The 17,303-nt window shown below is 47.3% G+C and overlaps 1 protein-coding gene across 3 annotated transcripts in view; it reads right to left on the reverse strand.

The window, feature by feature from the left end:
* NUAK1 (NUAK family kinase 1) overlaps window positions 1-17,303 on the reverse strand; it is a 67,579-nt gene that overhangs the window by 24,307 nt on the left and 25,969 nt on the right. For 2 of the 3 annotated variants that reach the window (XM_079141599.1, XM_079141601.1), the window contains exon 2: window positions 12,886-13,006. In XM_079141599.1, the coding sequence (XP_078997725.1) occupies window positions 12,886-13,006 (121 nt within the window). Of the gene's footprint in view, window positions 1-12,885; window positions 13,007-13,361; window positions 13,536-17,303 lie in introns of all 3 variants that reach the window. The other variant, XM_079141600.1, reaches the window with a different exon arrangement.

Here is a 17,303-nt window from a genome sequence, read left to right on the forward strand (position 1 = left end):
CTTCCGCACCCTCAGCCCAAGGCTCCTGGCCCATGGGTAAGGTCACTATCAGCGAGGTGGTAGGAACACTCTCAGCCATTCTTTTGGAGAAATGGGCTGCTTCCCTTGGGCACTTTTACAACTGGTTATTTATAAGCCCAGAAATCTTGTCTGTGTTTATGTTATTAGTCACTAAGCAAAAGCTTATTTTCCACCAGTTGGGAAGGGCTTCCTTTCTAAAAAATGAAAGCCTGTGTCTCTTGGCCAGACAGTTTTACCCAGAAGCCCAGCGGCTCCAGAATGGTAAGGAAAACTGTGGCCCTTGACATGCCAGGCCTACCAGGAAACTGAGGGCCCTGAATAGAAACTTTGCTCAGCTAGAGCCAGCCATGGCACCAGGCCAGGTCCATGCGGGGCGCTGCCTGGTTTTTGGTAAAGCAACCAAGTTTTGCAAAGCACCTACTATGTGGATGGCTTTGGGGATAATGAGAGAAGGCTTTGCCAGGTTGAGAGAGGGAGGGAGGACCAGTCAGGGGGAAGGGGCAGCAAGAGGAAGAGACAAGCAGGAGTGCTCCCAACTGCTGACAAGTGCCAGGGATTGAGAAGTGGAAGTGGAGGCTATGAACGGAGCTGGCAGGCCTCGGATGCCCACCAGGAGCCCTGGGGCAGTCAGTCAACCAAACACTGCCAAGAACCATCAGAGAGATGGAGACGAGAGCCAGGAGAGCACCCAGGATCCTGGACCTATGAAACAGGGCAAGGGTCACTTGTTCCCAGATCCCCAGACAGTGAACCTCCTTCCCTAAACACACAGTTAACAGTTAGCGAACAATTACTGCATCCCATGGGCTGAAGTACTCAGCCTTCACAGCGACCCTATGAAACAGGTCCAGGTTGAGCTTCTCTTATCTGAAACACCTGGGACCAAAAGTGTTTCCAATTTTTTCAGATTTTGGAATACTGGCAAATATATAATTGGATGGAACCCAAGTCTAAGTATGAAATTTATTTATGTCTTATACACACTTTATAAATACAACCTGAAGGTAATTTTATGCAATATTTTTAATAATTATGTGTATGAATCAAAGTTTCAGGGTGTAGGATTTTCTACGTGTGGAGTCATTTTGGTGCTCAGAAAGTTCTGGATTCTGGAGCAGTTTGGATTTTAGATTTTGGACTGGGATACTCGCATCGATATCATCCCTACTTTATAAACACGGAATCAGCACTCACTTCAGGAAACAGTGCCAGCACCCTGCCTGCACCCCACCTGTCGTCTTCCTGTCACTAACCACCTCCTCTCCCTGGGATGAAAGTAAGCCAACAGCCTGAATATGCAGAACATAAACCAATATCATGGATATTTTGTTACTTTTGAAGTTTAAAAAAAAATGCAACATGTAGTCTATATATCTTCCCGTCTGGCTTGGATAGCTCAACATAACGAGAGATAATCCACCTCATCCTGAAGCTGAAGATGGTCTACTCTCACTGATACCCAGAACTCTGACGTGAGCTGAACTCTGGTTTATTTAGCCATTTGACTGCTGGCAGACTTTCGGGCTGATTGCCGTTGAGGGTCAGTGTGAACGGTGGTGTGTGAACGTTCTCGGTCATGTCTTCTGATGCCTATCTGTACTCACTGATGTTGGGGAGATGCCCAGTAGAGATCTGAACACAAATTTGTGACTTGAAAGTGCACGTTTTTGCCACAACTCTCCCCTATCCATTTCTTTCTTTCTTTTTTTTTTTTTTTGTGGGGGGATGGTAACAGAGATAGAACTCAGGGACACTCAACCACTGAGCCACATCCCCAGCCCTATTTTCTATTTTATTTAGAGACAGGGTCTTATTGAGTTGCTTAATGCCTCGCTTTTGCTGAGGCTGGCTTTGAACTCAAGATCCTCCTGCCTCAGCCTCCCGAGCCACTGGGATTACAGGGCGTGCTCCACCTCACTTGGCTTCCCCCATCCATTTTTGTCCCTGCAGTATGTTCAGTAAAGCCCCTTCATTCAATGGAGCCCAGCTGACTACCTTTTCTGAAAAGGCTTTTCATCAATCTGCTAAAACCTTCGGTTGAGTGTTTTGCCATGTGTCAAAGCGGAGACAGAAATAAGTGGGCAAAGGCACATCTTTGCCCTTAAGGAGTTGCCCTCTAGTTGGAAAGAACTAGAACTTTGGAAATCATCCAAGAGCTAACCTGTAGGGTTTGGACTTTTAGCACCTCGATGACCAGAGAGAAACATTAGGGAAGTGAGCCCAAAGATTCCTGAAGCAGGCATGGATCCGAACTATTCACACTGACCCAGGTTTTGCTCTTAAGAGATAATCTGACCATTGTTACAGGATATCCTGAAATACCCAAATGCTTGTCCTCTTCTTCTACAGAAGGGCCTTCCTCCTTCCCAGACACCAACTTGAATTACTTTTCTTGTTTTCTGTTTATTTTCCATTTCAAGGGAGAGTGGGGCTTGGTTGCTATAGCAACAGCTGCTTCTCCAGATTAATTCTGAATTTCATCAGATGTTCCCTCTGACAGTTCAGCTCTGCCTTCTGATTGCCTGGCTTTCACAACCACGCTAATTACCCGACTCCTAACGATTCCCGACTGCTGCCCTCGAGGTTAATAACACAACTTGGATAACTGGAGAAAATGTGTATTATAAAAAAAACGCTCTGGCCTGGGAGAAACGCTGAGTGAGGAGATCTTGGGATTTTTTTTAACCATCCACTGGCCACTTTAGAGCAAAGCATGCCAGGTCATTTAGCAGCAAAGGAGGGGACAGTGGCGGCGGAGGTACAGGTTGGAAGAGTAAGTTCTGAAAAATGGAGAATTTCATTCTGTGGACACAGTGGACAGCTGTCTGGTTTACATGGAACCTCACAGGAGGAAGATTGGTTTGTTGGTTTTAAACAAAAACACCAGAGACTTAAGAGAGGACCAGTCAGAATTTTCCTCATGCCTTCTTTCCTTTCTATCCACTTAGTTTATTAAATTAGTTCCAGGATGCTATTTCAGCTACAGGGCAGCAGAGTTATTACTGCCCTAATTCCTGTATAGAACCTCTTTTTTAAAGGCAAGGAAGATCCTGGCTGAAAGTAGCTTATTTTCATTTCAGAAACAGAGTGATCTTTCCTAGAAAGAGCTGTCTGCAACTCCATAAAGTCAATTATACAATACAGAATTTAGTCTTCTAACATCTCCTCCCCAGAACAAAATTTCAAACATCTCACGAACTCATAGTTTCATAAAATGATCTTCCTGTTTCTGGCACCTGCAAGCCCACGGCAGCAAAGGTGATAAAATTCAACTAGATTGGCAGTTTCGCCATTGTCAACCAGGTGGTCAGAACTGAGTCACTGGGTTTCCTGGTTTGCACAATGGAAAGCTTTTTAGTTCACTCATTGTCTTTTCTTAAACCTAAACTCTTCCTGGATATTGTCTGGCATGCCCAAAAGGTACCCTGGCCAACCAGGCCACTAAGCACCAGCAACGGACTTCAGGGAAGACAGAAGGAATGGAAAGCACGGGTAGAAGCTCCCATAGAAGAGGGGAAGCTGACGGCTTGCTAAGGACCTTTCATTCCCGCTAAGATTATCATGCTGTTTGGGAACCTAAGCACAAATCCTCAGAAGGCAGGGGAGAAGGCCAGGATAAAGGAAGGGGTTGTAAGGGAGAAGGGGCTCAAGGGCACCATACTGATCTGGCCACTGGACCCAACATTCCCTCCACAACCACCCTGCGATCATTCCCTGTCCTTCTCTCTCCTTCCCTCTCCCTTCTCTCCCTTCCCCACTCTCTTGCAAGCACCCAGGCTCACTGGCCCAATCCTGGACCTGAGAGAATCCCGGCAAATTAAAACCTCTCACTACTACCCCAGGTTGCAGCAAGGGCTCTCCAACCTGATGCAGGGAAAACAGCACGCCTCCCTAATTCCAGCAGGGACTGGGTCAAAACCCTGCTGTGCAGAGAGCCTCAGTTTCCTCTCCTGGAAGACCCAGCAGAGGGCTTTGCCCAGGGGCCTGTCGCACCCTCAATCACCTAGACAAGGTGGAAGAGCCAGGCCTGTGTTGAGCATTAGCTCCTGATTTAGCCACTGCTTGATCCACTCCATATGCACAGCTCAGTCACTCTGAGGAGAGCCTTGTCACCTCTAAATTCCAGCCCTTCTCACTGAGTTAAGAGCCCCACTCCTGAAGCTGGGCTATGTGGGGTCAACTTCAGGTCTGTCACTTACCCCCTGGGTGACTTAATATTCCTGTGCCTTCGTTTCTTCATCAGTTAAAACAAAGCCTCGATTTTGTGTCCTCCTTGTGAGGATCATGGCAGCACAGGGCAGGCAGCAAGAATTGGAAGCATTGCTACCATTAGGTACCAAGGCTTAGTTTAAGAAAGAACAACTGAAGACGTGCCTGGGCCAAAGCCAGGATTATGGATACGTACTGGCAGAATCCACACCTGAGACTGCATCTGTGCCCTCCAGGTGGATATGTGACAACAGCAGGTCAGAAAACGGGAAAGGACTGGCGTGGCCCACCCCAGAGGCCAACGTGAGGGAAGCCCAGCTCCTTCACTAGGAACCAGCTTCAATCCCCAGTGCCGTCCAAAGTGTGAGTATCAATCTCAGGCCCTCAGGACTGTCCACAGCATGGATAGCAATCGGTCAGAGAAGCCCCCTGGCAGAAATCACTGAGGCCCAGGGGAAGCACAAATTCCCCTAGCTGAAAATCTCAGACTTTGGGGGTTGGAAGTCACAGGCCATCAAATCCTTTCAACATCCAGATCCCTGTGTGCCTGGTCATTGCAGAGGCTCCTCTCGGGTGTCCTATGAACCTCCTAAACACAGGCTTGTCATCTGCCTAAGCAAATTAGGCAAGCCACCCAGTCCTTTTTGGCATACCCTTTATTAAATGCAATCTTTTTTATTTTCTTTAAAAATTAGCTTCAAGTACAAGTGGTATTATTTAAGGCACTAGAAATATTGAATTCCAGGAAGCCCAGGAGGGTGAGGCTGGACAGCCAGGGAGTAGCATTAGTTTTGGGTTGTTTTATTTCTAATCTCTGGACCCTAGAAAAATGACTTGGGTGTAATCAAATGAAAACAATGAAAATAATACACTCGAAGGTCAAATAGCTAACTTAATAGGAAACTCATTAGAAATGTGGCTGGACAGACTCGGAGCTGGAGAGCTGGTTCGTACAACCATAAGAGGAGAGAACTCTGTGGGGCTGGGTTATTAACTGGGGTGAGTCCTTAATTTGGGTCCAGTTGTAGGGACGTCATGCGGGACTTGGGAATCTGGCAGCAGAGCGAGCGTGTTCGAGTGCTCAGCAACTCACCATGGGTTCAAAAGAGTAAACACAAGCACGATACACCTCTTTGCCAAGTTCAACAAACTGTTTCATGGGGCTCTGGGTCCCTGATGAGGGCAGCAACCAAATGGCCAAGAGAACACAGGCCTCACTCACTACTCCTTGGTGACCGCTGCCAGACACGCGTGCTTCTCTGGAATTTGCTCGTGATGAATGATTGGACCAAGACAAGTTTCTAGAACAGGGCTCCTTTCCCCTTGCTCACAGGATTAAGTCCATATTTCTTGGTCTGGCCAATTAAATTGGAATCCTTGGGGATGAGGTTCAGGCATCAGTATCTGTTACAAACTCCTCATGAAGTTCCAAAGTGCATCCAGCACCCAAGCATCATGAATCTGGGTGATCTGGCCTCAGCCTTCTCTCCTACCACCTCTCAAGAGAACTTTCTGGTTCAGCCAGAAAGGACAACTCATTGACCCCAAAACATTTCATCAGGATTAAGTGAGACCATTTACTGATGACCCCAGCATTGTACTTAGCAATTTATTAATTAGCTCATTTCCTCCTATAAACTTATCCACAGAGTAGCCAGATAGAGACCCACTTATAGATAAGGAGACTAGAGCCTCAGAGAGCTTAGTTAAACCTAAGCCTATGTGGTTGGTAAATTATATACTTGCCCTACTAGGTCAGTACCTGGAACACAAGGGCTCGATAAATTTTTGCAAAATGAATGATGGAGTGAATGAATGAAAGACTAAATAAGTGAATGAGTGAATGAGAGCAGTGGATAGTACTACCAACCACAGATCTGGTTAGGGGAATGCAACCAGCCCCTGCCTTCAGAAGAGCCTAAATCAGGACCTGCTTGCAAGGCTTCCTGCCTGAGACCCCTGGACGGCACAATGAAGCCTGCCTCCACTGTCAGCACTTCCAAATAACTGATGCAAGGAAAAGCGGCCTTGCTGTGGCTCCGAGCTTCTAGGAGGGGTTTCTCTAAGAGTCCATCAGAATGCCATGAAGGCCTTTTCTTACACAAATGGCTGGGCCCCACCCGGTAGCCCCCCACACCTGGAGATTCTGATTCAGGACACCTAGGCCAGGCCAGCTGATGGCACCCACCGCCCTTTGAGAACGCTGTTCCAGTGCATCCCCGGGCAGTCCACCAGGGCCCTGCCATTCTCAGGGGTCATTTACCAAGGACAGGCATGCACAGCAACACCTTCTGACTCCTGGACCTTTGCTGGATCCTGAGGAAATATCTTACACAAACCCCTCTGCCCCCCGACCACAAGTTAGGGGGCCTGTGGTATCTAATAGGTACTATGGGCTCCCGCGCAGACCCTGTCTCTTGATTTCTCCTCTGCTCGTCTGGATTTTTAAGAGCAGAAATTTTCAACAGGAGATGAGTGATATTCCCTTCTACAAGAATCTACCACAATCTAAGGAGGCACAGAGAGCCTAAAAAAGCATATTTTAATGCAATTTCTAGAGAAATAGGAGGAACTTTTTCACTGACGGTAAATGCATCCAAAGTGCCTTCACTGTAGGAATTCAGAGACTACTTAAAAATACAAACTCACATCTTCTCATGAGCAGCAGGTGTAAGGCTCCCAGGGCAGGTGGGTGCTGGACATGTTTACCGAAGGAGGCATATCTGTTTGTCTGCTTCATTTTTTTCCCCCTAGGTTTGAGGAAATTTTCCAACAAAGAGAATGATCATAGCTAATAAATACTAAAGAGGCTTCCTACCATGTCCCAGAAAGCCAGGACCCTCCTTACTTCAGATAGGAGTGAAGAAAGGATCAGCCAGGTGTGGCCTATCACACAGCAAAGTGCCAGTTCAGAGATGTCATCTCACAGGGCCGGGAACAGAGTTCCAGAAAGCAAGAGCTAGGCCTGGTCTCCCCCACCAGCCCGCCTTTGCTTTTACATGCCAGGCTGTGAGCAGATGGGACTCCCAGTTTCCCTCAAGTGCATGTTCAGTCAGATCTCCTAGGCTTTCCAAGGGGAAATGGGGGTGAGACAATGTGTCTTTGATGTTTAAACTGTCCTGAAATCAGAACCTCGGGTGAAAAATATTTTTTATCTCTTCCATCCTAGGCAACCACGCTAAAAGCTCCACAGGGCACTTCCTTTGGGCTGTTTTTTCCATATTGTCAATTACCTCCCTGCTGAGAGAGTGGAATTTCTTTGAAGGGAATCAGGAGTCTACCCCAGAGATGCTGCTGAGACTTCTTTCTTCTCTCTTGATTAGGGTACCCTAACGTACAGTGGAGAGTGGATGTCTATCCTCTCCTGTTTACTTAGCATTATAAGCCAGTTAGAGTTTGTGCCCACCCAGAGTTAACAAATCTGGGGGTTAATCACCTTCATTCCTGGGTCTGGTTTGAGAAAGACACCATTTTTTGAGATTTAGTGGGTAAGCAGAGTTGAATCAATCAACATGGGTTTTAGGGACCTGTAGGTAATGGGAATGATATATAAAGAACTTACATTTTCATGATGTTCTGCAGTTTAGAGAACACTGGAACTATGAGTTTATTGGATGTGGACTGCAAGATTCTTCCTGAGATATTGGCAGAAATATTTTCTAAAATACTTAGAAAGCTGGGCTTAAGGCTCCAGATACATAGAACAACAACCTCTGTGAAGACCAGGCTTCTCTGCATCACCAGATCTAGGACAATACTTTTCTCTGATGAGGAGTCAATGCAGACCAAAGTTCCCTGTTAGTATTAGGGGCACCAGCTCCGAAGTGTCACTACCCGGATTCAACAATCGGATCCACCACCACTTACTGATTGGCAACTCTGGAAAGTGAATTTCCCTCTAAGCCTAACTTTCCATAAGACAGGAGTGCTAATGGTTCAGAGAGATAAAGGTTAAATGAGATAATACATGCATACCTCCTAGCACAGGGTAAACTCTCAATAGATCCAAGCTATTATTAATATTATTTTTAAAGTGTAAATTTGAAAATGCCACTTCCTTCTCAAAACCTTTCAATAGCTTCCAATCATTCCTGGGGTTGAATCCACACTCCTTCCTTTAGTTCATGTGGTCAGGATCTGACCCTCTCTAACCTCCTCTCTCCTCCACCCCGCTCTACTCACCCTTTCCCTCGCCTCAGAAATCCACTGTGTCCTTCTACCAACACAATCTCTTCCCTCCTCTGAGTATCTGCACATGCCGTTCCCTTTGCCTGGAAGGGCCAGCTCTTCCAAGGGCTTAGACCCTGCTTCCTTCAGGACTCAGCTCAAAAATCAGTTCCTCAAAAATCACTTGGCTCAAGAACCAGTCAGAAAGGCCTCTCCTCACCACCTTATCCATTCACCTCACTGACTTCCTTCTTCCCCTCCCTGAATATCAGCTCCAAGAGAGAAGGCAGTTTATTTTAATTGCCTTTATTGTCCCAATGCCTAGAATAGGGCCCAGTACACAGCAGGCATTTTTGAATAATGGATTACTTTCTTCTCTGGAACTGGTATTCTAACATCACTGGTTGGTACACTCTTTCCATCATGAAAACCCAAAGTTCTTAAACATAAGGGTTAGGAGTGTCACTGCTTTGGGGCGTGTGTGTGTGTGTGTGTGCGTGCGTGCGTGCGTGCGTGTGTGTTAATTATAAAGGTTCTTACTGAAGAGAAACTGTAAAGTTCTTTAACAGCTTCTATTCACTTGGCTAATGTTCAAATAGCCACTTAGGTGCTTGGCATGGATTTCCCACTAAGCAAATTAATGCATCTCTGCACTCAGCTCGGGCTCTTGAGGGACCTGTCACCAAGCAGCTTCAGAAGGAAGGTTCCCCTCTGTGAATGACAGGGAGACCAACCAGCACACAGGCCCACAGACTCGGGTCCCAACACCACTGGGGCTACCACCCTCGCCCCTGCCACGCCCAGGTCTGCCCAAGGACAGCAAGGCAGGATGAAAAAGGCCAGACAGAAATGGCTGCAGAGTCAGCAGAGCAAGACGCAGGTCAGAAACGCAGGGCTGTGGCACAGACGGGGAGAAACGAGTGTGGCCGGGAGGCCTGGGCAACAGGCCACAGGCCAGTTATGACACCCAGCGTGAGGGGCTGAACTGGGTCCCCTCCTCCACATGCATATTGAAGCCCTGGGCCCTGGGGCCTCAGAATGCGACTCTACTTGAAGACAGAGATGCTCAGTTAACGCGGGTCATCAGCATGGGCCCATTGCAGTATCTACTGACACTCCACCAGGGTCCTTGAGAAGAGCAAGGTTGGACACAGACACCTACAGAGGAGATGAGGCGAAGACATAGAAGACAGACATCTACCAGCCAAGGACAGAGGCCAGAGCAGCAGCTTTCCTCGCACAGCAGATCTTGGGACCCAGACGGTGAAGCAACTGAAGTCACGGGGCTGGGGGCCGTGGGGTCACAGGCAGAGGTGTGAGAGCTGGAAAGCAGCCTTGGCAATCGCCTGCTCCTAACCCCCGGGGAAGGGAGGGGAGCTGCCCTCCTCCACAGTTATTTAGTGAATGTGGGAGAAACAGAACTTGCGTGGGAGAAGGGAAAGGGAACAGAACAGAAACCAGAAATCTCTAAGAAATTAACAAAAAGACCACATTGAAATCCCTGGGAGTTTTCTGGACTAGAAAACACACACACACACACACATACACACACACACACACCCCCCATTGATTTGAATGGTCCTTATAGGTCACAAAATACTTGAAAGCAATGAGTTCTTCTTAACCTATTTGAGACCAGGAATCCCTTTAGGAGTCCAGTAAAAGCTTATGTGCTTCCTCCCCAGAAAAAAAGTTAACCATGCACATAACACATAAAACATTATACGCCAGCACTGTCCAAACAACTTTCTGCAAAGGTAGAATGTTCTAGATCTACACTGTCCAACATGGTAGTCACTAGTCACTTGAGGCTACTGAGCCCTTGAAATGTGATGATCACAGGGCCTCAGAGTGATCTTTTTTGAGCTTAGCTCTATGTGTATCATGCCATTCAATGCTATCAACAGCTCTAAGAGAGGGATAGAGTAGTCATCCATAGGTGTGGTTACTAAGGCCCACCATATTGCCCAAAGTCTTACAGGTGGTCCCTGGTGGAGGATTTGAAAACAAAACCCGAATCCATCCAATGTGCAAACCCTACCTCTTCTGATTCTCCAAAACCTGTTTGAAGGGTTTTACAAAATCAGACCCACACTCTTTCCTGAGGCCTTGATAGAAACTATTACTAGGCACCAAAATAACTTCAATTCACATGGGAGCCCATGTTTAAAGTTACAAAGCAAAGGCTTCTCTTCTTGAAGTTTCCAGCAGGGGCTGGACTGAGGCCAACTCGACTTTGGTAATAGCATGTTCTTCCATTAAGGTTCCTCTCTGGCCTTCCCTTTGGCAGAGGAATGGTTTCCTGTTCTCCATTCATCCTGTCTGGTTCCCAAGGAGGGCACAGTGCAGGTCCAGAAGTCAGGCTTCCCCGTGCCAGGGCTCGGTGACCACAGCCAGCCTCCTGAATAAAGAGCCTAGAGGCTTTGCACTGCAAGAAGGCTGTCTCCGCCCTCCTGATAAAGGGGTTCCTGTGCTAAGCCAATATGTCCCAAACACAGCAGTGCTCACAGTGCAGGACCCACCCTGGTCCACACGGTGCAGGTCATCCTTCACCCCAGCTTCTCTGGTGACCAGGCCACACAGAGCAAAAACCCCCACAATGGACACACTCACACCCACCCTGCACTTTCTATCTCCATTCACTTCTAACTTCTAGAAGCTGCACTCATTCACCAGGCACGTGCTACTCAGATTGGCTTTAGCAGCATGGGATTCTACTTTTGCTAATTCTTCACCAAAAACATGTCTTTCAGGACCCAGTAGAGATGCCATATAGCACCACCAAAACTTCTAATCCCAGGCTTCCACAGTGTCAGAATAAGCTGTTTACATGTCACATGATACTTCTTGAGGATGGGATCCATATCAAATTCATCTTTAAATCTGCAACCTCACTCACAGCAGACACTCGACAGACCAATGGTTCTCAAATTTGTTAAAGCAGAGATTGCCTGGTCCCACCCCAAGTGTTTCCCATTCAGCAGGTCCCAGGTAAGGCCTGAGAGTATTGTTTCTCAGCATCTCAAGTGATGCTGATGCTGCTGGCCCAGAGAACACACTTTGAGAATCACTGCAAGAGATGTTTGTGGAATGAATACATGAGTGAATGAAAATCTCCCTTAAAAATGCTCTCAGCCAAAAATGAGCTACAGAAAGAGCAGGATAAAACATATTATCAACACTGACTTGTAGATAAAAAGCAAAAACAGAAGCAGCAGGAAAAAGTAATGGCCAAAAAGATCAGGGAACCAGATGAAACAAAACTAAAAATTTCAGGGTCATCCTCTGTTTTTAGCCCTACCGGATAACTTCTTATGATCAAACCAGAAATTAAAAATAGGTTCCTTTTCTGACTCAACCGCAAACCTAAAAATATTGTGGGGAAACACTTTGACTCATTTAAGTTCAAGATTGGGAATTTTTCATAAGAAAATAATTAAAAGTGAAAGTGAAAATAATGCACAGGAGGGAAAATAAAACTCTGTCCATAACAGTCAGAAATTTGGAACTACTTAAATGGTTGGCAAAAGGAATTAAATTCAATAAATGATGGTATGTCCATAAATGGAATATTATAAGGCCTTTTAAAATGTCCTTACAGGGAACATTTATTGACATAGGAAGAAACACATAACAAATGACAAAGAGTAAGCTAAGAAATGGTATAAACAGAATAATCTAACTTTGGATAAAAACCACATATAGTTATAGAGAAATAGGTTTAAAATAAAGACACAAAGTTATTTACCAAGCCAGGAGTTAAAACAGAAATTATTTTTTTAAATTTTAACATTTATACTTCAAGCATTTCTGTAATAAACACATATTGCTTGTGTAATTTCTTTACAGGATATTAAAAAAAAAATTACAGGCTGTGGGAGGTTTATACTTTCCATTTCTTCCCTGCAGGACCACAGTGTTGAACTGCAGCATGAGCATTTTTATAAGCTTTTCCCCACCCTGCTCTTTTATAAACACCAGCCACAATTTGGACTCCACTTGCAGAGCATCTGCGGTACCAACCCTCTTTCCTGGTGCTTCCTGGACCTGCTCGGGGTTCATTCTAACAGCCTAACTTGGCAAAAGCTCTTCATGCCACCAGCAAAGCCATCGGCTCTGGGGAAGGACACTGGCAACATACCCACCGTTCCTGGTCACCCAGCAAACTGCCATTTTCCAGAAACCGGGACTGTCTTGCAGACCAGCTTTCAAATAAGGTGGGTTGCTTAGCAACAGCCAAAGAACCAGGAAGATGGAAAAAAGGTGCCTGCCAGAGATGTTTTATGACCAAAGTGAGCTGCCCTGCATGTGTCTGGTTGCATTCAAGGTAACCAAATAAAAGATAACACCCGACTATTTTTGCATCATGAGGAAGAAATACTTGGCTCTTGCCCAAAAGGGCAATTACCTAAAAGTCTTGGTGGGCCCCCACGGTATGAGAAATGGTAACTGATACAGGAGTGAAAAAAAAAAAGAGAGACCACTGACCTTCATAAATACTGATGATATGAGGATGGCTGAGGGATGACATGATCTCAATCTCTCGTCTGATGTGAACCATGTCTTGTTCATCCTTAATTTTGTCCTTACGAATGGATTTTATAGCAACCTATAAAGTCAGGAAATGAAATGTTATTCAGAGAACTAAACAGATGCAAATCAGCCATTGGGGGAGTTTGGAAAATAAATACAGATGTTACTCGTTGGCAGAACTGACAATCACCAAAACAAAGCTTCGAAATACCCCCTGTCGTGTCTTTCATTTCTAGAAGAAACACCCTTCTCCAGGCAACAGCACACATCAGGTTTGAACAGCCTGGAGTTTTGGGAGCAGACTATTTTTCTTAAAGCGGAGGCTGCTTAACGTGGTCACATTCACTTAGTGTAGGAATCCAGATTCTTTGAAAAGAGAAGAAAGGCAAGCTTGGTTTACAGGGTATTGATTAAATCGGTGGAATTCGTACCACTGCACAGCAGCCGCAGCGGTGACTTTAAAAAAATCACTATTTCCTGGCCAATCTGGAGTTCCGTTCTGCCTCAAACTCCCAGGTTTCAAGACTCCAGGCTCTGCTGTGTTTATGCACTTGCTCGGGAGCCAGATCCTTCCTACGCCCTCCTCCAGCCCAAGGCATCTTCAACTGCACGTGGTGTGACAAACAGGTTCAGGGGATAAATTGGGATAAGACAAAGAGAGTGACAGCTAGTCTCCCTGCCCAGCCCCAGTCGGTTCCAAAAGCGCCCTGCCAATGGAGTCTGAAAACTGTAGAGAGCTGCTAGGGCCAAGGCACACAGCAACCACTCAAAAGAAACAAATAAATAAAAAAGGCTTTAAAAACAGGAATCTAATAAGGAAAAAATATATTTGCCAATGGATTCAGCTTAGTTCATACACAAATTGGTTGGTAATTTAATCCACCAGGGCTCTAAGGAGGCAAAAATGCACAGTAGAGGGGGTATCCATGGGGAACAAGGAAGCCCACCACCAATCTACTACCCTCTCCCAAAGCCTGCTTAGCTCCCTCTCCAGTGGATCCTCTTGTGACCTTGAGATTCACCTGTACCACCCACCCCCTGGATTACAGGGATGGAGCTATCTGCAGAAAGAAAAAAAAAAAAAAAATTCCTTCCTGTGAGCAGCTGCAGCTAAACCTTGACTAATCCCAGGGTGAAGACCACAGGTCTGCCACACCAGGAATGGATTCACATCTGGGAGCATCTGTAATTTCCACAGGAGCTACCTCTCCACCAAGCGCTGGCAACCAAAACACTCCTGAACTACAGTCTGTCCATCATGACTCCCTAAGAACTGGGAAGCTGCTTTTGCTATTTGCCACCCTCCCCCAGAGCAAGTTAAATCCAACCCCGCAGCTCCCTGCAGTCCTCCTGTGCAATCAGTCCCTTCCCTGGTTGTAACTGAGGCAGGATCTGGGTCTTTTCCTGACTCTGGACTAGCGGAGATCTTATTCACCACTCGCTGTATCGCCAGTCTTACTCTGTGCTTGGCACATGGTGGACCTGAGAAAACATTCAGTGCAGGCAGAGAGCAAGAGAAGGAAAGGAAAGAAGAAAGGAGGAGCGGGGTCCATGGTAGACAGTGAAATCGGGGCAATAGAGAAGGAAGTGACCACCCCGTGAACTACTACTGCCAGGACAGGCATGGGCACACGATGATTCAGACCCCTCTGCCATTCTAGCTACAAGGGCCATCAAGTGTGGAGAAAGCACCAATGAAACCAGGACACCCTGCTGGGACCCGGGGCAGGGACGGCCCTGGCTGGACCCCGTGGCCGGCTAAGGGAGCTGCAGAGACATGAATGAGCCCCTTTTCACGACGAGGGTGCCAGGCTCGGCGCTACCCCCGACCTCACCACAGCCCATTCCGCATGCAGGAAGGAAGGCCTCCTCTGCTGCGTCAAATGTGAAGACACGACTGGAGGGCTTGATTTTGTCTGAGAGAGGCCTGCATCCTGGGAGTCTGCTCTTGGAGGAAGCAGACAGTGAACACACACAGGCCGGGAGGATGTGGGTGGCTGCTGGACCAACTCCCACATTCCTCCATAAACTAAAGATGGGCCAAGGGTAGAAACAACCCCTGTGATTATGCAGCAAGCTGAACTTGGCCTCCAGGAGGCCCCGCTGTCAAATTACAATAAGAATAAATTCTTTCACCATCCAGGGTCAGGGGAGGGTAGCAACATTCTGGCGGTAAGAAAACGAGCCCCCTGTCAGCCCCCTACTAACAGCAAGCGACCAGGCGATGGCCTCACGGAGCAATTACCCGGGAGATGCCCCTCGCTGGGTATGAAAAGGAAAGTGCCCACATTCTAACCAGATGCCACTCGGCACTGCGGAAACTCAAAGGGCTCCGTAAATGCTAAGAACCCCAGCAGCTGTCCCCCCCGAAAGCTCCCCTCTCCCTACAATGATCTTCCACCAAAAACATGGGAGGGGTCATTCTGCTCCCGTTTCAAAGGGGTGGTGGTAACCTAGGGAGAGACAAATGCTGGAAAGCCACTTAGAACCCGCAACTGCCAAGGTGGGAGGGAAAAGACTCTGTTCACGCCACGGATGATCCACCTGAGGCCAGTCGGCCAGTAATGGCAAACCAAGAACACAGTGGCATCAGTCCTAACAGCCAGCATCCATTAAGCACCTGACGCGTGACACAAGATGCAGACACTGTGATCTTTGCATCCTTTTGTCATTCAAGTTTCAGCTTGGGGCCACCTCCCAAGGGCCTTCCTGACCTCTCCAGCTGACACAGCTGCCACCCTCTCTCTACATCCTTCCCATTCTATCTTCTTCAGAGCATTTCTCTTTTTTAATTTTTTTTCATTTGTTCTAATTAGTTGAACATGACAGTAGAGTGCATTTATACATTCTGATAGGTCATACATAAATGGAGTGTTATCTCTCATTTTTCTGATTATACACATTGCAGGATCACATCCGTCATGCAGTCATACATGTACATGAGATAATAATGTCTGTTTCACTCTACTACCCTTCCTTCCCCCACACCCCTTCCCCTCCCTTCCCTCCCCTCTACCAAATATAAAGTAACTCTATTTTTCCCTAGCCATACCCCTTATTGTGAATCAGTATTCGCATATCAGAGAAAATATTTGATCTTTGATTTTTTGGGTTTGGCTTATCTCACTTAGCATGATATTCTCCAGCTCCATTCATTTACCAGCAAATACCAGAATTTCATTCTTCAAAGCTGAGTAATATTCCATCATATAGATATAAATGTATGTGTATATATATATATGTATATACATATGTATCACATTTTCTTTATCCATTCTTTGAAGGGCTCCTAGGTTGCATTTTACATCAGCTGAAACTGTCTTTCTTCTCTCCTGTTTGCAGCATATTGGGCCCGTTTCTGTGGGGCCAGAGAGCTAAGAAACGTGCAGACGTTTTCAAAGGGCTGGAAGGAGATCTGTAGCTGTAGTCCCAGCATGAATGCGTGCCTGCTTCCCTGAGCTGAGGGGAAAACCCAGCCAGCGCGCTGATGGGCAGTATGGCCTGATGATCAGGAACATGGCCCGAGTGCTGGCTGACTAAACCCATTCTGTGGCTGGAGGACCCTGGGCAGTACAGAACTTCCCAGGGCACCAGCTCCTCATTCTCAAGGAGAGGATCCACCTCACAGATCCCTGGTGCTGAAGGACAAGCTGGGCCAGGTTCATTTTTTAACCAGTGGGGCGGGGGGACTTCCTTTCTCCCTTTCCTCCTCTTCATTCCTCGAGGGACAGCAAATGGAAGTCTCAGGCACGGAGACCACATTCACTCCCCGAGTTCATGAAGGACAAGACGATCTCCGTCCTCAGTCGTGAAATGGCAGCCTCCTCTGGGAGAGCAGGACGCTCAGAACAGCTGGGCCACCACTGGTGCATGGCCACGAGGCCCAGGCCAGGCTGGCAGGAGAGCAGCTTGTACCCCCAGAGCAGCCCCAGGGCCATCCCCCCACCTGTCCTTTGACCGCTGCCATTCGGCTCAACAGGGAAAATGGAGTGTTGCTGCTCAGAATCAAAAGCCTGCCTCAAGACACCCACTTCAGCCTTGAGGATCAGGGATGGGGCATGAGCACCTGCCTCGTGCCAGGCGCGCCCTGCACGGAGGGAGCAGTTTGCTCTGCCAGCCCTCCAGGTGGGAGGCGGGGGAGAGACACCGGCAATGAGCAGACACTTACGCCAGAATGACCCAACTCCCCTGCAGCCCGGGGCTACCAGAGAGCGGTGCAGACGTGCCCCGCACTGGGGAGGAGAGCCGTCTCCAGTTTCCCTAGACTCTCATTTCTACAAAGAAAAACGGAAGTAAGGAAAGGACTGAGCAAGAAGAGATGACCGAGGTCTGAAATCACACCCCACCCCAAGCCAGCCACCTCGTTCCCACAC

Source organism: Sciurus vulgaris (assembly GCF_902686455.1).
Source record: "Sciurus vulgaris genome assembly, chromosome: 5".
Lineage (NCBI taxonomy): Eukaryota > Metazoa > Chordata > Mammalia > Rodentia > Sciuridae > Sciurus > Sciurus vulgaris.